The 22,979-nt window shown below is 38.6% G+C and overlaps 1 protein-coding gene across 3 annotated transcripts in view; it reads right to left on the reverse strand.

The window, feature by feature from the left end:
• The window catches only part of wwox (WW domain containing oxidoreductase), a 295,918-nt gene that overhangs the window by 204,677 nt on the left and 68,262 nt on the right, over nt 1-22,979 (reverse strand). For all 3 annotated transcript variants that reach the window (XM_088339909.1, XM_088339911.1, XM_088339910.1), the window contains exon 6: nt 3,380-3,468. In XM_088339909.1, coding sequence (XP_088196035.1) covers nt 3,380-3,468 — 89 coding nt within the window. The remainder of the gene's footprint in view (nt 1-3,379; nt 3,469-22,979) is intronic.

A 22,979-nucleotide genomic window follows, 5' to 3' on the forward strand; every position in this document is an offset into this window, starting at 1 on the left:
ACCCAGAAAGTTTTTCAGTAGTATATTATCGTATCTAAGCATTGTATGATTAGTCGACAAATGCCGCTGACCACTTTTGTTCAGCATTGGATGCATCGGAAATGGAACCCGGAAAGCGGTGGTGAGTGTGCCAGATCCTAACCACTGGGGCTGTAAATGACAAAGAAAAAGGCATTCGATTATACCTCATCAATTACTATTTTTACAACGTTGTAACATTAAATTATGGGAAGGAGTTCAGCCAAAATACAACTGTACAGTGTGCTGCCATGGGTAAAAATATAGTGGGATGATAAGATAAAATAGAATGTTTTTTCCCAAGCCATCTGGATTCCTAGTAGATTCAGTCTTGTTCTTATTATTTTCATGGTTACCATTATTATTACTATTGTTTATAGTGGGCCGGGCCGACATTAAATCAGTTTGTGGGATAGAAAAGTTGACTAACCACTGGTTTCCATGATTGGCATTTGCGAGTATTTCAATTAGAAGGACTAAGCGAGAGCAATGTCATTGGGCAAACAGACCTTTTCACATTTATTTTTGACAAAAAAGAACAGATTATTTCATTAAGTCACCAAAATCCTTTGGGTTGATACACCCTGTGCCTGCGTGGGTTTCTTCCGGGCACTCCGGTTTCCGCCCACATTCCAAAGACATGCATGTCAAGGTAATTGCCTGGTTCAAATTGTCCCTAAATGTGAATGAGCGAGTGAGTTGTCTGTCTCTGAGTTCAAGGTGTCCTTTGCCCACTGCACTGAAGATGGCTGCATGGGCTCCAACACCCCAGGCGACCCTAGAGAGGATAGGCTGCACAGAAAATGGATGGATGGATGGACGAAATGATACAAGTGTGATATTTTTGCCATGGGGGCAGAAAATAAAACTGAATATCCTGGATAAATCAACTAATAAACATGACGCAAGTAAATCGGACTTTGCGTGCATCATTTGTCTCTTTACTCGATGTCTACAGTTCCTTTCCGCAGCAAAAATATCCTTGACGAGAAAAAAATGCATGGGCACAAGCAAACAGACCATAAATACACATGCACAAGTAATGGGAAAATGAACGGACTAACTTAAACATTTCAATCAGAATATTTGCAGTCAGACTAAGATCTTTATAGAATGTATGTGTGCATTGACATGGCTTTACATGATTGGAATATGAGTAATAGTCTGATTTCAATGCATGCAAACGTAGTCATTGACATTGACTCAACCAAAATGATACTTAACACAGTGCACTTAACATATTTAACAAAGCAAACTGGTTTTAGATTTGTGAAACGCTTACATCCACCGTAGGTTATTTTAGGTGAAATTTGATTTTAAGTCAGAATGCTTTGTCTCTGAAGGAAATAAAACTCTCAAAATCACTTATTTAAAGCAGCATATCTGACCACTACTTTCCACCAGCTTCACATGAACATATACCATGATACACACATTTAGGCCAGGAGCGCATTGTTACAGTTCCACCTCTATTTCCATGATCGACATGATCGAAATGATTCGATAAATATTCAAGTACATGTGTTTCTCTGGTATATTCCCTGTCTTTTTACTCAGCAGATGCTTCAAAAAAGCAGTCAATGGTGAACTTATATTAAATATAAATCTATGTTTGCAGACAATACTTATGTCGAAAATAGCTTCAAAACTAAATGGAGCAAGAAGGATTAACGCTTGATTACAGAGGTCCTCATGTAATATACAAGCATACAACAGACTTAGTGGTCGTATTCAGTTTTGTATTTGTATGGGGCTCACTCATTATTTTTATATTCAATTAAATCATTGAACATCAAACAAATATTTGATTCTCCTGACACGGATACCACACCAACAAAAGTACAGAGTGTATCAAAAAATGTACCCTTTGAATATTAATACTTAATTAGTCGAATGAATATACATATTTCCCTGTACTAACTCACAAGCCGATAATTTGTATATAAAAAGAGAAATAAATAGTTATCTGCTGGAGACTGTTACCCAAGATATATTTTGGAGTGTTTGGCAGGAGCTGGATTACCGACTTGATGTGCGCCGTGTCTCAGGCAGTGCGCACATTGAACATTTGTGAAAGTGTTCACTTAATCCACTTGCTTTTGAATTTCTCATTCAGATTTGGAAGAATAAATCTGATGATCTTTAACATCAATACTTTTCAATTGAATTTCCCCTAATCAAGTACACATAAATTCTCAAATGTTTTAAACAATAAATAGTGCCTTTTAACTATTCCAGTTGGACTTTATACGTATCCCCCCCGTATAAACGGGGATTCATCGCAAGAGAGAAAACAATTCTATTATGTGGACATTTGAGATTATAGGAAGGTTGAAGCTTGGGTAAGACTGGGCAGAGGGCAAATGATAACAGAGGGGAAACCTCTGTGAGGTTTGGCTCGGCCCCAAGACTCATGTATTGGATGGTCATACCCCGCCTCCGGGCTGCCACAGGCCACGGCTGCTGTGCCTCGCCCCAAGGGACTCCCCGCCTCAACACTATGGCCGACATGCACGCATGTATATACATAAACACACAAGTGCTGCCTCAAGAGACATGCAAGTGGTTGAGCTCTATTGACGACAAAATACACAAGCCTCGAAATAGCGCTCAAGTGACCGGACAACGAGACACATGCTGACCACCACAGAATAAGAACCATCAAGTCAACAGGGCCAATGTCAGTCAGGACTAAGTATATGGACAAAAACATACACGCTGACCCCTTCCAGTACTACGCTCCCTCAGGCACAGTCTGGATGTCCTTTATTAGAAGAAGTGTGGTCTAGAAAAGCAGACTGATGGCCAAAGCCAGATAAACGGAAGTTAAAATGTGTTTACTGCCAAAAAGAACATGTGAAATAATACTTATAGTCTCTTGGTCAAATACCAAAAGAAGTTATTGCTTTGACAGGATTTCCAACTCATATTAACATCAAAGATCCATTCTAGCTAGACTGCTGTAGACAGTGATCAATGTCAAAGATTAATTAAATCAGTAGTAATTGCTTTGACATGATTTTTTACTTCATATAACCATACTAGCTAGACTGCAATAGACGGCTAAAGATATGAAGGATTTATTTTAGCTAGGCTGCCATAGATGGCTATGTATGTCAAAAATCAAGTATAGCTAAGTTGCCATGGATTGCTCTTGATACCAAAGATCCATTAGCACTAGGCTGCTAGAGACAACTGTAGATGTGAGAGATCCATTCTAGCAAAGGATGCCATGGAGTCAGACTGATATAGAGATCAATGATTCTTTTCAACGAGACTGGCAGTAAATGAGTGAAATAATTCAATACATTTTATGTTCATGTGCCCCATCAAAGAGAAACATAATATTGTATGTACTCACAGATTTTTGGCTTTGAAAGAATCTGCAAATTCTCGGACACTACGAAGAGAGGCCAGGTCGCACATCATGGCTTCCACTCGGGCTTTGTGCTGCAGGGAAAAACATAACAAAATACATGTGTTGAATTAGGGTGGTTGACTGGTTAACATGTCTGCTTTACAGTTCAGCGGTCATGAGTTCAATTCCAGCTACCAACCTACCTGTGTGTAGTTTGTTTGTTCTCATTTACACGTTTTCAGAGTGTGTTCCTGATTGTTAAATGACCAGGAGACAGTAGCAGATATTGGTATTTGTTACAATTGTGAAACGGATACTGATAAAGTTTATGTGAAGTTTTGCCCCATTTGCCTAAACTCCAAACGGGCAACGACTGCAGGAACGTGGGTTGTGTTTAAAAACATTGGATGCCAGGTATATTCAAGTACTGTAGTTGCATTCAGGTTTCATTCAGGTTGAATACTTTATAAGGAGATAAATAAAACTTAGCTATTGATCATGTTTAAGATAAATAAGGTATCGAACACAAACTTAGCAAACCACTATGTTTATGAAACAAAACCACAGAAGCAAAGCTAATCTAAAAGGGTCAATCCCATTACTCCCTCCTTCCCATCAATTGTACCCCTTCTTCTTGCAAAGCACGTTTAAACTGAGGGTATAAAAGTCTGAATCCGTTATGCCCCCTCCACATTTCAGACCAGTTTTTATGCCAGGGGTCACCAAACTTTTTAAAGCTAAGAGCTATTTTTTGTTACTAGGTACACAAAGGGCTACCATTTTTTTTGCGTTTCTCAAAGAACAGCTCAAAGTAGCTTATAACTATGTTGTAACTATGTTAATAACAATTTACTTGGATGAAGAAGGGTTATATAGACTTAGTCAACCTTTTACCATAAAATTACAATGAGCCAGCTCTGGTGAGCTGGTTTCAGAACCGGTCTGTGGGCTACTCAGCTCTCCTTAGGGGAATACCTGTTGCCCGCGAGCACCACATTGGAGACCCCTGGTTTATTTGGTGTTGTGTAATGAAGTGTAAAATACTACATATGGTCCCCCGGACAAGAAAAAGCTCAGAAACGCGGGAGGTAGTCGTGAGAAAGATGAGGAAGAATAAAGAGTGAAGCAAAGTACTCGTCTGGCAGCACACTTATTCCTTTTGCAAGTCAAACACGACAGTTTATTATTTTATCTGTCACAATGTCACTGTTAAAAAACAAGTGAGATTAAATGAAAAAACGAAAAATAAAATGGGTACTAAAAATTGTCACATGTTAAAACAAACACAGCTCAAAGTGATGATGATGTAAGAAGGAAGTATGTTCTTAGGTCCTAGAGGAATTGTTCCCTTGACCTAACCGAACAGATAAACAAGATTAAGTAGGTAGGAGAAAGAGCAAGTAATGGGATTAAGCCAGAATTAGCTGGCTATGTGGTGCCAAAACTAAACTAGGTTGGCAGACCATATTGTGCTGATGCTATGATATTTTAAACAGGCTGATACAGGCCATTTTAGCATAAGAAGTGATCGCAACAAGGCTTTAGGGCTAGGACCTTAGCTTAGCCTTTTGGCTGAGAGTAAGTGTCCTGGCTCCTAGGCTTTGTAGCATATAATGAACTGACCGATAACGGATAATGGATAATGAATAACGAATAACGAAGATAGATCAATAACCCTTAAAAACCCCAAAACCCCCATTTCCTTATAAGAAAAATGTCAAGAATTGAAATTAGTTTTACAGTAAGAAAGCCTCCCATCATAAACAGTTTTTTTGACTTATTCTATCATGCGAAGGAAAGTTTCCAAAACTCTCTGAAGCTTGAAATCCTGGACGGTGTTGTCCCCAGTGTCCCTGAGGATGACTGTTGACATTACAAGAGCTATTGACGGCAGAAAGGGCGTTCTGTGAAGCGGCGAGCATGAGCCGCGGTGAGAGGTTAAGAGAACCGGCTTGATAGAAATGCGTTTCTTCAGGCATTTTACAGGCAATGTAACCACCATGGGATGTATTTATACAAGCAAACACACACACCGAACTTAATGCCGTGACTCAGGGGTGCAAAAAACCCACAATGGTGTTTTATATTGTTTTATATACATAATAGTGTGATTACACTATTACCTCCGCCTGAATTATTCTCTTGCTGCTACACTCTACCGTTACGTGGATGATATTACAAAGCTTTAAGTGTTGGTTGTGTTCATTATAATGGGATTATAAGAGTGAGGGGAGATAAATTTTTTTCCACCAAAGACACTTTTTGCAAAAGGGCTTTAACTTATGACTATTTTGATAGTCGACTAGTCACTGACTATTGAAACTATGAGTCAAATAATTGGATCAAAAGGATTTCTTTCTTAAATGTAGAATTAAGTTGATTATGTGGAAGGATGATAAACACAAGAAAAATTGTCCAATAAAAATACATATTTTATTGATAATACTGCTGATTATAAAATAAAAATGCCCTTTCTGAAATCAATAAGGAACAGTGCTCGGTCCGTAGAAATGCATAAACCTCTGTCCATTTTTTTAGGGTCAGGCAAATGAAGAATTATATCAAGTAAATATTGTTTATCCCTGTAAGGACAGGCTCATTACCAGTAAATAAAACAAATACTATGTGCATTTTGTGACGTACATTCAGTGGTCAACTGCAAAGTCTGTAAAAAAAAATTTGGAAAAAAAAAAAAATATTCTCAACAGGTTGAAAGGGTAAGTTGAACTCAAGGGATATTTTAATGTTCAGGAAGGAAATGAAAATGTCATCTGAGTCACAGCTAAGTCAAAAACATAAAACAGATTATTTGCAACCATACACAAGAGACAACCAAAACATTTTCTGATGAAACTTAAGTGCTCTTTTATAGCTAAATATACACCTAAAGAAATTACAGTGCCATCAAAGCAGTATTAGCTTGAACGTTACTTGAATCTTACAACTGTGAGTCAGACTCCATTTTGTACAACTGTATAATAATAATAATAATAATTTCCTTTGTATTGTCATTCTTTGTATGTTGTGCTTTTTAAATGTTGGTGTGTCACCGAGCTACTAACCTAATACACAAGGTCTTTCTTGCAAAATTTGAATGTAGGGTTTTTATTTGCCATATCAGTGTCTGAAATAACATCTGCCCGGACGCCCGGGGCGTGCATCTTTTACGTCGGGCGTACAACTTACAAAACGTCTCTGCATATCATTTTTTCTAAGTAGACGCACAGAGAACACAAGAAAAGTGGAGAAGTGGTTAGGAATTGTTAAGATTTGTCAATTTAATAGCGCTCTTACTTGTGGTATTGCGGTAAAACGTTTTCCATTGTGTTACGTCATTACGCACGCACCATTTTTCATTTTGCTAATTGTTGACCGCCATGTTGTATTGAATGGAGCCGTGTGGTTGTTTGCTTGCTGTTGAGGAATAAATATGCTTAGAGGCTGAACCACAATGTCCTGCTTATCTTCTCACGTATGAGGAAACTACACACTCTGACATATCCTTACAAGGAATCAAGCCAAAACGTGAGCCCAGAACAAAGATTCATAAGAAGCTGACAAAATTCATGACGCTACAAAACGTAAACATACATTAAAAGCATTGTGGAAAGAGGAGTTCACGTGGCTAGTATCAGACGACGCAACGCAAAAATTGCATGAATGAAGATGAGTAAATACAGGTACATACTGATGGCGGATGGAAAACAGCAATGTCATAAACATGCAATGAATGTTATAAGTAGATTTATAATAAAGTTAATTTTAAAGAGTTGTTCTGTTTTATATTCTGATTATCAATCCTTAATACTTTGCAACAATGGGTTTTTCTTTCGATTAGTCGTCTTATTGTGTTTCAAGTAAAAAATGGGGCAGGCAACTTTATTGCTGGTCAGGCAACTTTTCAGAGTTGTCTGCCATGGTGTCGGGTAACTTTTTGTCATGAGTTCCAGACACTGGCCATATCCAGGCTAAAATGTTCCTAAACTAGAAGTTTTGGTACGCGTAGATAACGTTGAAGCCCCCATTTCTGTTTATGTTACTCCTCGAGAGAGATGCTATTGCGCAAGAGCAGCCCACAGTAGAGACAAAACTTATGTAGAGATGTCTCACTTTGTTGGAAAAACGTGTATGGTGACAATAGTAAACAATGCAATTCATTGTCAACAATTTCTATTATTAATTTTGTCGACAATGTCAACTAACCGTTGCAGCCCTATTTCACACAGTTCACAAGAGAAGAAGTGTGATTCAATCGAGCATGAGAGATAAATCGAGTGGGGAAATGAAGAATATTCAGGTTGAAACAAGGTCACGGCGGGCCGCAGTAAGATCGTTAAGAGGTCAGCGTGAGAGGGAAGTTGACCAGCAGAGAAAATGAGCAAAAAACATCAGTTGGACGGAAAAAACGGAGCGAGAGAGATTGAGAGATAGGAGATAAGTGGGGGCTTGAAGTGGGGTCCACTGGAGCAAATCCAGCAGGGAGAAGGTGAGCGATCCAGCCCGCCACCCCCTCCTGTAGATTGAAGTCTTGCGAAGAAAATAAAGTTTATCGCCTGGAAAGAAGTGGAAAGGGGGGGGCATGTAAAAAGCATTAAAGCCATGGAGGTGAACAATTAGACAGATGGCCGGCTTTTGGAAGGAGGATGGGAAAAATGGAGGGAAAAGCATCAGAGGAATGGCAATCTTTTTTTATGAGGAGCCTGGCAACTTTTGGCCTCTGCAAGGGCAAGAGGACAGTGAGAGGCGTCACTCCAGTGTAATTGCTGACTGTGCAGACTTGACTAACGTAGGACAGGGGGGTACATGCACGTTTTGATAATCAAGGCGGGATCGGAGCGGTTTTACAAAGGCCGGGTGTTGTTTTGAGCGACTGTTTTGTATTTTGGAATAGTGTTAAATAGAGTTAAAAAGCGTTTTGGAGGGGAAAAATTCCATTGGCAGATCATGCATTTTAATTGGCCTATTTTTTTCTTATTTTGTCATGAAAAAAATGTTAAAATACACTAAAATAAAAATAAAAATATTTAAAGTGAAGTGCAATAACAAGTTAAAATATCATACAAATTTGTATTTCACTGAAAGGAGATACAAAAAATATGTGAAAATAAGAAAAACGTCATAATCCTTAAAAATATTTTTACAAATGTTTGGGTGTGAGTGGGTCTATCTCTTAACCACTAGTATCACAGGGGCACCATTTCCTGTGGCGTGATTTGGGCAAGTACAGCCTGGTGGCGCCCATCCAAACATATGTTCCCACCCGGTTTTGAACCGGGGACCTTTCGCGTGTTAGGCAACATTGAAAAAAATTTGCCTATTTAAAAAAACAAAAAAAACAAAAAAAACATTATTTTCAACTTGAAAAAAAATAACATATTAGGGTTGTTATTTTACTAGAATAACATGATAGTAAAATAAAAAAAGTATAAGACCCTAATGCCTTAAATAAGCAGGTAGGCGCCTTGCATGGCTAACTCCCTATTGGTGTGTGAGTGTGTGTATGATTGGGTAAGTGTGAAGCACATTGTAAAGCGCTTTGGGAGGTCTTCATTGACTTGAAAATTGCTATATAAATGCAGACCATTTAAAATGAACAAGAGATTTTTACATGTAGAATCAAATAAAAACAATAATTTAAATGTATCCAAAACAGAAAATGGCACATAAGTAATTGTTAAACAAATCTATATGTTTTTATTTAATGATTTCAAGAATTACTACTGTTCGAAGCATACTCAAAATGAGTATTTTTTATATTTTAATCCATGTATTTATCAAAGCCTAACTATTTTAGCGAGACTTCATTAATCTTGATCTCATGAGCTGACTACCGGGAAACTTCTTGGTGAGCGATCCCGGCTTTATAGTTATCAATATCTTGTTTTAGACTGATCGTGAGGTTTCTGTGATGAGAACATCTCCGGGTGGGCTGTCAGATTGATGAGGGGTTAAACCAGGGGTGTCAAACAGGTGGCGGACTGATCAAGCCCGCTTAGGGATTGAATCAAGCCCAAGAGATAACGCTGAGGGAAGCGCAAGATAAAAACGAGCTGCAGGTTGAAATATGTCCACTGTAGTTAGTTAGTTAGTTAGTTAGTTAGTTAGTTAGTTATTTAGCTCTCTCTCTCTATCTATCTCTATCTCTCTCTCTCTCTCTCTCCCTCTCTCTCTCAATCTACTAGTCCGGCCCCCAAGAGAATGTTTGTTCTATCGTGTGGCCCCCGATTTAAAATGAGTTTGACACCCCTGGATTAAACTCATATTACCTGCTATATGTTGTGTCTGTTTTTCTGTCTCTGAGTAATCTTTAAATAAATTTGATGACAATGAATGATGAAAAGAGTAGAAAAATAACATCACTCTACAAAACACCAGACAAATAATTGAAAGTCTATCATACCATTCTTATATGTATTAGCAATCAATCTTGCCATTGTTTTCAGCAAACTTTCAGTGGAATTCCTAAGGTAGAATTTTTGTGTGGGAATGTGAGGCAGGGTTGTCGAGATTGGTGGCTGCGGCGGGGGGGCAGGGATTTCTCTCCTGAAAGTGACAGCAGTGATCACTGCTGAGTAGATAGGGGATTGAGGGGGGGGTGAAAAGCGGGGGTAAAAAACTAATACAATTATAACTGGGGCCATCCAATCCAATAAAATGAAGAGGTATTAGAGCAAGGGGAGACCCGTCCTGTTCAATAAGACACTGGACCACTCTAGTAACTCCGGAAAAAAAACACGGGCGCACACTTAGTTGACCCCTTAAACAGCACGCCAGCCAACCCTAATGGACGCAAGCAAGTGGAACCGCCAAATAATACACTGCCTTAATGCACTCGGCTCAATCTCATCGCTTAATCCTCCTCGGGCACTCCCACTCATACTTTAACCCACGTTTCCATCTTGCATCACCTCTTGGCCACCTTCAGGGATCACCTATAGAGATGCACACTTAAGAAATCAAAAACAGCCCTCCCTCTGCTCAAAGCTTACAAATTGTGAATGTGCATGACTCATCTGCAATATGTGACATAAAACCATTAAAGAAAGAAAAACTTTAAACATAGTGTGTATCGTTTGATGTGTCCTTAAAAAGTTAAAAGTTCAATATTTTCTCTATTAAGTATTTGTTAACAATGCCCAACCGAGTGCCACTGAGAGCCCTTTTGCTTGATTTCCACCGCGCCTATCTGCTTTTATCAGAGCTGTTCAGGGTGGAAAACAACAGGTTTTAGGAAAGGGGGTTGGAGGGAACGCTGGAGAGAGACGTCATGCTTGTACTGACGGGTTTTTATTTTGTTTCTGTTTGTCAATACAGCATGAAAATGGATAAAGTAAGCGAAGGCCTGCTTCTAATAGAGTCCAAAGGCCAACCCAAACTCAGAAAAGAAGAGTTTATTGGCATGTGTTAATGTATGTACTTCTTTGCCCAACCTGAATGAGCTGACAAAGGTTGAAATGATGATTTCCAAGCAAGGAGATGGAGGCAGAGAGTTAAAAAAGTTTTACATTCCGTTCACCTCGTATAAAGGCGGGGAGTGTCAATTGAGGTGTTCTTTAAAAAAGTTAATAGTAGAATATTCTCTCTCTTAAGTATGTTTTAAGAATGTCCAACTGAATTTAAAGAGTCCTTATGATTATTTGCTAACGCGCCTATCTACTTTGATTATACTTTCAGCAAAGCTGTCCTGGGAGGCACAACACATTAGCGAAGAGAAAAGGTGAGTGATGTTATGCTCGTCATCTCAGTGTTTTGTTAGTGTAGGATAAAAATGATAAAAGTAAGAACATTTGATTAAGAAAAGGCCTGTTTCAAATACACTCCAAACACCAACCCAAACCCCAAAAAGATGAAAAAAAATGAGATCATTTGAGCGCATCTAAGAAATGCTCGTAAGGATGCTGCCCTACTTACAAACAAGATTCAGACGATTCATTCAAGGTTCAGACGATTGTTTGTAAGTTTCATTTGTTTGTAAGTGTCTTAAGTGCTATATTTTGTATGATTTATGTTTATATAAGTATGTTAAGGCTTGTATAAGTAACCTGTATTGTTTTACACTAAAATGTAAACATTTCATAAAATAATATGCACTATAAAGACAAATAAAATTGAGTTAATTTACTTTTGGAAGATGGGCTTCAATAGGTCATTCTCTGTGGTAGAAAGTGGAGGAAAAAAATCAATCCAACCATTTTGTTGAATGCATCAACCTTCCTTATTCTATTTTGATCTTAAAAGAAACTGCCCGCCTCTTCTTTACACTTTACACCAACCATATTAAATGGATACACGAGACCTCAAAGTTCTTAGCGCGCTGCGCATTCTGTACAGTATGTTTACACACGAACTAGGGAGAGGAAGCGGATTTCTTCTTTGGGGTGGATGCTAGGTGACCTCTCACAGAACCACACTCCGGGAGCAGCAGAAAAAAGCGCTTCAGTATTGTCCTGTACTCGGAAAAAGGTGCACACAATACAAAATCTAACTTACAGTAATGTCCGGATATTTTTTGACATCCCGAAATGTTTTTTCGTATCTACCGTCTTTCGTAAGTGGAATGGTCGTAAGTAGGGGAGCGTCTGTATTCATGAATGAGCTGACTGAGGCTATGAGATGACTGTAGAAAGTAACATATTTTCAAATTCTGTACGGCACCTTTAAGAAGATGCATCTGTTCTGCACCTGGGCCATTTGGCATACTGTTCCACAACGGGACAATGTTTTTGTGTTGTCGAGTTGTATTTTAATGTAAAAAGTACCAGAAATAATTCTCACCGAGTTTCATTTACAAAAAGTGAGTGTTCACATTTTCGCCCAAAAAAAAAAAAAAAGAAATTCTCAAGACTTAATCACATGAGACATTTCCTTCTGTCAGACCCATGCGTAATGTTGAGCAGATTTTGAGAACAAACATTTAAATGAATCCTTTTTCACAAGGCATAACTGGCTATAAATGACTTTCTTTTTGTTTAACCTGTATGGAATGAGGTCAGGATTGTGCAAATTGTAAAACATTTTAGAAAAGCAAACCCGAGATTGTGCTTTTATTTAAAAGAAACTCATAAGATGTTTTGCCCACCCCCAATTATCATGCATGGTAAAGTCTTAACATATTAAATCCAAAATATACCACATTTAATTGTGAAAGTATACAGAATTCATCGTTTTTTTCCCCGTTTTGTATCGACCAAAATAACACAAGTTATCCCCAGTGGTTTTTGATCTGGTATCAGTATCGTCATGTGTGCCAGAACACTTTGGACCCAAAGTCCACTGCATAGTGCGGCCTATTTATTAGGCATAGAAGGACACTTTACACAGACAACAATGGCAACCAAACGATGAAGGTGCTGTACCTTAGTCAGAATAGGCTTCTCCAGCTATTAGTATCATGAAACTATCGGTTTCACGTGGGGTAGCAACCTCTAACCCTTAAAAACACACCACAGAAACTGGTGCCCCAAGGTGGTTAAGTGATCAGTAAACCAAAACCCTATACGGTGAAGTCGATTTGTGAATGGATTTATATAACTGATTTTTAGATTCAACACGAAAAAATTGTGCTTACATACCCCAATTCAAATAGCTAATGATAAACAAAAGAAAATTAGGAATATTTATTGACTTAAAACACAGAACATCAATATATAAATGTTAAAAGAGAAGGTAATACTGCTTATTAAAATGTTCAACCAGAGCACTAACAAAATCATTTTCTATAAAAACCATCAATGAATAGTCTTCCGAGAGGCCCTCCATAAAAACAATCTACCATATTACCATCATAAAAACCCATCATAGACAAATTCATTGTGTTGCCCTCGATAAAAATTGCCAACCACTGGTCCACTGTGCTGCTCACCATAAAAACCATCAACGAGTAGTCCAGCATGCTCCCCACCTGATCATCTATTCCCCACTGTTCTATATACCAGTGGGGTGTACACATAGTGTTATATTGAAATGTGTCACTGTGTATATACAGTCATGATTGGTGATGTCTTTATTCATTACATCTTTATTATTTCAGTCCTTTATATTGTTTTTAATTCATTAAGTCATTCTTAACTTCATTATTTATTCATTCAGTTGTAATTATTTGCTTCTGTATTATCTCAGCTGGGTTTTATTTTGTAGGCAGAACATGTGCTCATCAAATTTGGTCTTGTTAGAACCGGTTTGGACAAAGACTACTTGTTGTAGGGAATTTACACTTCAGATTACTTTTTTCATTTAGATTTCCCAACGTTTCGGACATTGGGGATGTCCTCCCAGTATAAAAGTAATTGTCCGCCATATTGGCCGCACTCTTGTTTTGTGTCACATATGTGCCCTGAAAATTCCGTAATAAATACCAGCTCCCGTGCATGTTTTACCCTCCTCACAACCTGGATCTAAACAGTAACATGTTTTGTTCATATCAAAACTATTGCAAATGAATGACTGTGTTGTGTAAAAATTGCTGATGTTCTAAATGGCACGATGCTGTCATTGCTAATCGATTAAAGCTCAGAGCAAAAATTGTTCCAGACATAAAGTGGGAAACATACATTTTGAAGATCTAAACAGTGTTTGCTTAATGTGTAGATGGCCGTGGGGAAAAACATCTTTAAACCTGTTAGTTCTTGTTTTAAGGGACCTGTGTCGTCGCTCTTGGCCGGAGTGAAGGTTTCTTTGTAATGCCGTAGGCTCTTTTGCAGTATGACAAGCTGGCGATGTCGACCAGATAAGGCAAAGAGCAGGTGATGACTTTCTGGGCTATGTTGCTGACTCTGTGTGAGGTTTTCCTGTCTGCCGATGAAGTGAAGATTATTTTGTTTCACTACATGAGATTACAGTCACCATCTGTGAATATAATAACTGTTTTTTTAATGAATTGAATCTACACAAATAGAAAAATAATATGTACATTTAGTTATGAGTACTTGCCTTCCAAAATGTATGCATATGACACTACCTGGGGTATTTAGTCACTGCGTTATGTTTCCACCTCAAAACTTATGATAGAGTGGAATCATACAGTGAAGGAAATAAGTATTTGAACACTGTGCAATTTTGCTATATCTCCCACTAAGAAATCATGGAGGGGTCTGAAATTTTCATCGTAGGTGCATGTCTACTGTAAGAGAGGTAAACTAAAAAGAAAAATCCAGAAATCACAATGCATGATTTTTTAACGATGAATTCATGTGATATAGGTGCAAATAAGTATTTGAACAACAGATAAAATGAATGTTAATATTTGTTACATTAGCCTTTGTTTGCTATTATAGAGGTCAAACGTTTCCTGCAGTTTTTTACCAGGTTTGCATGCACTGCAAGATGGATCTTGGCCCACTCCTTCACACAGATCTTCTTTAGATCAGTCAGGTTTCTGAGCTGTCGCTGAGAAACACGTAGATGGGCTCCCTCCAAAGATTTTTGATTGGGTTCAGGTCTGGAGACAGGAAGGGCCGTGCTATAACCATGATATGCTTCTTACGGAGCCACTCCTTGGTTTTCCTGGCTGTGGGTCGTTGTCGTTTTGGAAGACCCAGCCACGACCCATCTTTAATGCTCTAACTGAGGGAAGGAGGTTCTTCCCAGAAATCTCACAATACACTTTAATGCAGTGCACTCGTCCTGTCCCAAGTGCAGAAAAACACCCCCAAAGCGTGATGCTACCACCGATATGGTCCAGAGTAGGGATGGTGTTCTTCAGATTGTACTCTTCATTCTTCTTCCTCCAAACATGCATAGTGAATTTAAGACCAACAAGTTCTATTTTGGTCTCATCTGACCACAAAACTTTCTCCCATGACTCCTCTGTATCATCCAAATGGCCATATGCAAACTTAAGACGGGCCTTGACATTTGCTGGTTTAAGAGGGGAACCTTTTGTGCCATGCATGATTTCAAACAATGACGTCTTAGTGTATTACTGACAGTAACCTTGGAAACGGTGGTCCGAGCTCTTTTCAGGTCATTGACCAACTCCTGTTGTGTAGTTTCCGGCTGATTCCTCACCTTTCTTAGAATCAATGAAAGCCCACAAGATGATACTTTGCGTAGGGTTCGACTCCAATTGAGATTGACTATCATGTTTTGCTTCCTCCATTTTCTAATGATTGCTCCAACAGTGGACATTTTTTTCACCAAGCTGCTTGGCAATTCCTCCGTAGCCCTTTCTGGCCTTGTGAAGGTGGACAATTTTGTCTCAGGTATCTTTGGAGAGCTCTTTGGTCTTTGCCATGTTAGAAATTAAAGTCATGGTGATTTTATGGGGTGGACAGGGGGCTTTATAAAGCTAACAACTTCAAAGAGGTGCATCTGATTTAGGATAATACATGGAGTGCAGGTGGATATCTAATGGGCAGACTAACAGGTCTTTCAGGGTCAGAATTCTAGATGATACACAGGTGTACAAATACATATTTGCAGCTGTATTACACAAATTGTTAAAAAAAAAAATCATGCATTGTGATTTCTGTTTTTTTTCTTTTTAGTTTATCTCTCTCACAGTGGACATGCACCTACGATGAAAATCTCAGACCCCTCCATGATTTCCAAGTGGGAGAAATAGCAAAATAGCAGGGTGTTCAAATACATATTTTCTTCACTGTATCTTAAACACTACGAAAAGCTTAATGTTGATAAAACTGACAGCTAAATTAAATCACTTCTTTTTCCAAGCAGGTGCAGAGGTAAGGTGCCGTCCTGGCAGTGAAAGTGAACGAGCAGGAAGACAGCGTGTGAAGAGGGCACCTTATAAAAGCAATTAGAGAAACTAATTCGGGCCTCCCTCTTCTTGCTCCAGAGATTAGGGGAAAAGGAAAAAAGTCCTCGGAGAGTGGGGCAGCACCAGATCTCCCGCGACCTTGTCCGCGTCACGCCACGGTAAATTGGTCATCGGCGCTTAAGAACGTATTTTATCATGGATGTGTATTTTTAGCCAACAGACCATGTGGAAAGGCAAAGGTAACCCATAGATCATGTTGTCAAAATGATGACATTTATTCATAAACGTTACGCTAAATATTACAATTCCAGTCACATTTCCACACGTATATGGGACGGAAGTCATTTTAATTCAGTCGAGCAATCTGAATGAGTGTATCTTTTTTTTTTTAACCCAAATGTTTGGTTAATATATATCCGAAATGGAGGCATCTGATTTAAATGGAATGGAAAGCTATAGGTTAAAATGTTTGAGAGAGCTTGAGTAGCAGATAATGATTAAAAAAAAAATCAAATGTACCTCATTGCCATAAAATAGTTGCTTATTTTATGTGAGGTTTTTTTTGCATTTTAAGAAATTTTAAATTGTTAAACTAGTGAACTAAAAAAAATTAAAACATATTTAAAACAAGCAAATGGACTACAATGGCAGATGGAAATTTTTCACATTTTCAAAATGAATTTTGTGATCTTGTCAATTTCTTTTGTTTGTTTTTTGTAATGAAATGTCTATAACATCTGCAGTTTACTGCCTAACAGACTTCTTTAACCCATATGCATAACATTTTGTTTATTTTAGTGTTATTCATTCATTTTCCAGCCGCTTATCCTAACTAATGTCACAGGAGCAGCAACATGCCATCAGGGGAGGCAGGTGAGGCAGTTCTTCACCTTTCACCATCGAAATATAGAAAAAAATGTATATTGTATGATAACATTTATCCAGTGGTAAAGTTCTTTCTCATTTAAAGGTGGGGTGTGTTTTAAGATGTCCTGAAAAAGTTGAAAGTTAAATATTTCCTCTATTAATTATGTGTTAGTAATGCCCAACTGAGTTCAAAGAGCCCTTATGTTTTTGTTTTGTTTTTTATCCCCACAGCGCTTACCTTATTTTATCTCACTTTTAGTGAAGCTGTTCTTTGTGGAACACATTAGGTAGAAATAAAGGGGTAGGGGTCTGGAGAGTCACATCATTCCTGTGCCTTTTTTTTAATATGTTCATGTTGCATGAAAATGGTGAAAGTAAGAAGCGTCTACTCCAAGTAAAGTTGAAACGCCAACCCAGACTGCAAGGAATATGAAAAAAATAATGTATTCTATTTATAAGAAATGTATATATTTATTTATTTATGAGAAATGCATGTATTGTATGTATGTATGGAGTGTGGGGAGAACGTGCAGACTCCACAAAGAGGGACCTGGCAGCTGGAAATAATCCCAGGACCTCTGAACTGTAGGGCAGATTTCCCTAAAAGGTCAGGCACCGTGCTATCCATTTCAGTATAATTTTTCATTTTTAATTTTTCTGACCTTGTTTCTATAATTAAATAAGAAACATATTTTTTCCTTCATTGCTGATAGTCCTTTATTCCATTTCAAAACATATGTTCAACTAGGGCAGCACGGCGGCGCAGTGGTTAGCGCTTGTGCGGCACAGTTCATGTCATGGGAACCTGTTGTGGGTTCAAATCCAGCTCCAGACTTTCTGTGCGGAGTTTGTATGTTCTCCCCGTGCTTGCGTGGGTTTCCTCCGGGCACTCCGGTTTCCTCCCACATTCCAAAGACATGCATTTCAGGTGAATTGGCCGGTCCAAATTGTCCCTAGGTGTGAATGAGCGAATTAGTTGTCTGTCCCTGTGTGCCCTGCGATTGGCTGGCAACCAGTTCAGGGTGTCCCCTGCCCACTGCCTGGAGATGGCTGGGATGGGCTCCAGCCCCCCCGCGACCCTAATGAGGATAAGCGGTACGGCTAATGAGATGAGATGAGATGTTCAACTAATAAACTACGGCCAAAGTCAAGTTACATTTATTTGTGTAGCCCGTAATCACCAGATGTCTCAAAGCACTGCACAAGTCACAATTACACCATCCCCATATCTGAAACCGGCATGTAGGCAAGCAAAACCTAAAAACCTCATCATGAGGGAAATAAGAAACCGTGAGACGGTGTCAGAATCTAGGTAATCCCCTCTCAGGATGACCACTTATCTAAAATGAAAGGGACAAAATTCCTGATGGGATAAGGTTAATTTTTCCAGCGTAGCTGTATACTGAAAAAGACAAAGCATTCAGAAAAATCTATAATGTAAAATATTCAGGCCCTGGAATGGATGCATTGCATTTCAATCATTTTGATATGCAAAACTTTGCTTGTAACAGAGAAGCACAGCTTGCTAGACACCCCAGCAAAAGGTCTTAAACTGACCTACAACATATGACACTCAAACCGCTAACACAGATGGATGCACAGGACCAAAAAACACAAACCCACACAAACAAACCCACACACACAGCAATTAATAAGGAGGCAGGTCTCTGGTGAGCAAAAGAAAAGTGCTTGATCAGCACATGCAAGCAGAATATGCAATTTCCTTCTGTTAAGTCAGTATTAAATTGATTTCTTCTTTCTCAGACACAAGCTTAGTTTTTTTTTTCCCTCTGCCCCGCCCCGTCTTAATGAAAGCGGGATAATCTACAGGTTTTCCCCCTCCCCTTTCCTGAAATCAAGTTACAAATCAAGCAGTTGCAGCACGGGACGGATACGGCAAAGGTGAAGGAAGGACGCTTGGCGATATTCCAGATGAGAAGCGTGGACGCGCTGATGTGCTCAAATTGAGAGGGCACCCCTCACTTCATCAACCAAACACGCACACACAAAAAGTGCGTCCAAGGCCCGTCTGCAAGTCTTTACATATACTGTAAATTCTGAACTACAAGCCGCTATTTTTTCCAACAATTTAAACACTGCGGCTTTAAATACAATGTGTATCTGTAGTATCTTTCGGTTTAAATAGCTAAACAACACTTCAGAAAACGTCACGCACACAAATAAACATACAGAGTGGTGACATAACATTTCTTCTAAAGAATTAGTCCACCCACATATCAAGTTCTCAATCTATACATCCAAATTAAACAGCAGTGAAAGTTATGTATCAAGGACACTTAACTTCGGTTTCCATATGATTGCATCTATGTCAAGTCAAGAGGTAAAATTGAGCCTAAAAAAATCCAGCATGACCGACCAGCGTGTATACAAGCTCGAACCAGCCAGAACCCGAACCGATTACCTTGATTTGAGGGAAAGAGGAGTAAACCCCAAGCTGCATTTGTGTAATTCGGCGCCAAATTGTGCGGTTTGGCACTAAAATGCAGCGCCTAAGTGTGTTACTCAAGCAAAAGTACTTTTACTTCAGAACACTATTATTCAAGTAGAAGTAAAAAGTAGTCATCCAAATAATCACTTGAGTAAAAGTAAGAGCGCCGAACAATTATGCATGCTCTGGAGATCCTTCACGAAGAAAAAAATACATAAAAGAAAGAAAAATAGATAAAAGAAAAACAGCGAGAAAAGCCCGGCCCAGCCTCACTGATGATTGATATTTTATGCCCGAACCTGGCCCAAGATCTTACCTCCGTCAGGTGGCTAGAGTGTCCTTTAATCCTCCAGGAACGTTAACAAGCTACTACAATTTAGTCCATTAACGCAGGACCTTGCAATGACAAAAAAAAAAAAAAAACACACGTTTGTGTTGTGCAAACCTCATTCTCATTTTCTTTTAGCACAATAATGAATATATGGTATATGGTATATGGAGTGAAAACATCACTCCAAACCCATCCTAACAAACCTAACTTTGACCCGGAAAGCCTATGCAATTAGGCCAGTGTCAAATCTACCATTTCACGCAAAATTACTTGAAAAGGTTGTTGCACAGCAGCTGAAGGACCGTATCTCTGAAAATATATTTGAATCTGTCCAGTTAGCATTCAGGGCAAATAACTTTACTGAGACAGCAATGGTTAAAGTAACAAATGATCTCCTCTTAGCAATAAGTTCCGGGGCCTTGTCAAAGCTGCTGCTGCTGCTGGATCTCAGAGCTGCTTTTGATACTGTGGACTACAACATATAGTTTGCTCGTCTGGAAAAAAGAATTGGTATCTCAGGAACCGTACTCTCATGGTTTAGGTCAAACCTGTCGGACAGGACGCAAAGTGTTAACTATGGCAATCTGACCTTTGAATATTTTTATGTCACCTGTGGTGTTCCAAAGGGCTCTGTGCTTGGCCCCTTTCGTTTTAGTATTAATAAGCTTCTGCTTGGTAATATTTTCTGCAAGCATAATAGTAGTTTCCATTGCTGTGCATATGACACTCGACTGTATCTGCCACTGGAGACAACCGCTCCGTTATGTTGAAATTTAAAGGCCTGCCTTACTGAGATACAAAGACGGATGCCAATTAATTATTTTACCTTAAGCCAGAAAAAACGAGAGGTTTAGTGTTGGTCCAGCTCATTGTCTTGACTTGTTCTCATACACTACTCTAAACCTTGACAAATGTAATATCACCCATAGTGACTTGGTCAAAAATCTAGGTGTTGTATTAGATCCCAATCTGTCGTTTTAGTTTCATGAGGAAAATATAACTAGAATAGGTTTTTTCCCATCCCCGCAACATTGCGAAGATTTGCCCGATGCTGTCGCCATCAAATGCAGAGATTATAATTAATGTGTTTTTTACTTCTCAGCTTGAAAACTGTAATGTTCTCCTCACTATGTCTAGCATCAAACGTTTTCAGCTGGTTCAAAATGCATATTACTGTATTTTTATAGCAGTGTGTATTGGCGAGAAAGGGTTCTGACAGACAAGCTGAAAGAGGGTGTCGCCATATGCAGGCAATACACAAAGAGGTAAGTATTAGTTTCAGGAGCGAGCAGCAGCAAGTCAACTGCAGGAGAGAGAGTGGGAAAGGTGAGATGGCACAACATTCATTTGGACAGGTAACTTAAAATTAGTTTTATCTGGTTATATCAGTATCAGAAATATTTTATTAACACTCCACTTATTGAAACATGAATATTTTGTTTGTTTGTTTGTTTGTACATGATTCAATTGTTTGTTTGTTTGTAAATGATTCAAATTGAATCTTTTCTTCCGGCGCCGTCACGAATGGCAGCCACTCCAGCAGCTCCCGTGTTATTTTCGATTGTTCTCGATTGTTCTCAGCTCAGGGATGCTGCTGGAAATGTGAATTTCCCTTCGGGGATGAACAAAGTATCTATCTATCTATCTATCTATCTATCTATCTAAAATGCGGCAGCGCGACTTTTGACTAAGACAGGAACATTTGACCATATCACTCTTATTTTAGCTAATTTGCACAGGCTCCCGGGCCGCTTAAGGTGTGACTTTAAGGCTGTCTTACTAGCATACAAATGTTTGCATAGACTTGCATAGACCGCTCTTATCACTCTGATTTGATTTCTCACTATTTTCTTGCAAGGAACCTCTGCGTAGAAAACGCTACTTTACTTGTGACTCCAAGAGCCAAGAAGAAATCTGCAGGCTCGAAAGCATTCTTCATCCGGGCCCCGGTGCTCTGGAAAGCTTTGCCTCTGGAAATAAGATCTGCTATCACTATGTTTTGTGTATTGTTATCCAATGCAACAGCTTTTGCAACCTAGTTATCCTGGTAGGGGGATTAGCACTTGTGAGGTTTCTTTTTTTCCTCATGTTGAGGTTTTGAGTTTTTCCTTGCCTTTATTCGGTTTCAGATCAAGGGATAGTGCAATGGTGACCTGTGCAGTCGTTGAAGACATTTTGTGATTAAGGGCTATACAAATAAACGTGATTTGACTTGATGGTAGTCTGTAGTATGTACAGCGCTTTGAGGCTTCTTGTTATTAAGGGCTATAGAAATAAACATGACTTGATTTGAATCTCCAACACTCCCCCATTCCTCCTACTTAACAGCTCACCAAAAGATAGGAAAAAAAGCATATAGGAGTGGTGGAATAAAAAGCATAAGGGCTCTTTGAACTAAGTTGGGCATTGTTAATCAAATAAAAGAGAAAATATTAAACTTTTGTCTCTTTTAAGAACTCTCCAAAATATGCACCCCAACCTTAAACCTGCAGTTTAAAATCCGATGAGGCTTGTACAAAGATAAAATTAAGTTTTGTTCTTAAATTTACCAATGCGATTTTTAATCAGGTGCTCTATGGAGTCCAGAATTGACAGTACACTCACTTTATAGTCGCTTATGTTTATAATTTTCGTACCATTGTTTCACTGGACAATGACTAGTGTGTGGTGTGCCACAAAACATAATAATGATGCGAAAATACAGTTTCATCCCATTTCCAGAAACTTATGCTCACTTTAATATTGTTTCTTATTTGAAGATAGTAGAAAAATATATGATCTGTTTTTTTGTTGATTATAACAGGAAGATCAGCTTTACATAAAATGTTTTTGTTTCATTGTAGATATGTTGTAATATATATATAATGTTTTTCTTCTTTTCTTTTTTTGCCCAAAACAAAATTATAAAATATCTACAATCATGAAACAAAATTACATAGCACAATGAAGTTTGAACGCTTACTGAGCACTACAAAAAGGTTATTCATGTATTGAAAGAATGATAACCAAGAATAAAAAGGGAAACAAATAACGCAATTTCAGTTTAATATATAATCAATGGTATCCATTGACAAGTAGGCACTTTTTTCGTCAAAATGCAGAGCAGCAACTTTTGCTATAAAAAGAAAAAAGTACATCATATCATAACACTTAACGATGATGGATTTTTAACGCTGATGCATTCATGCGCAAGCAGAATCGCAACATTATAGCTGGTCGAAGATGGATTCATTTACGC

This window comes from Urocampus carinirostris, chromosome 7 (genome assembly GCF_059441175.1).
Source record: "Urocampus carinirostris isolate Australia breed hairy pipefish chromosome 7, RoL_Ucar_1.0, whole genome shotgun sequence".
Taxonomy (NCBI): Eukaryota; Metazoa; Chordata; class Actinopteri; order Syngnathiformes; family Syngnathidae; genus Urocampus; species Urocampus carinirostris.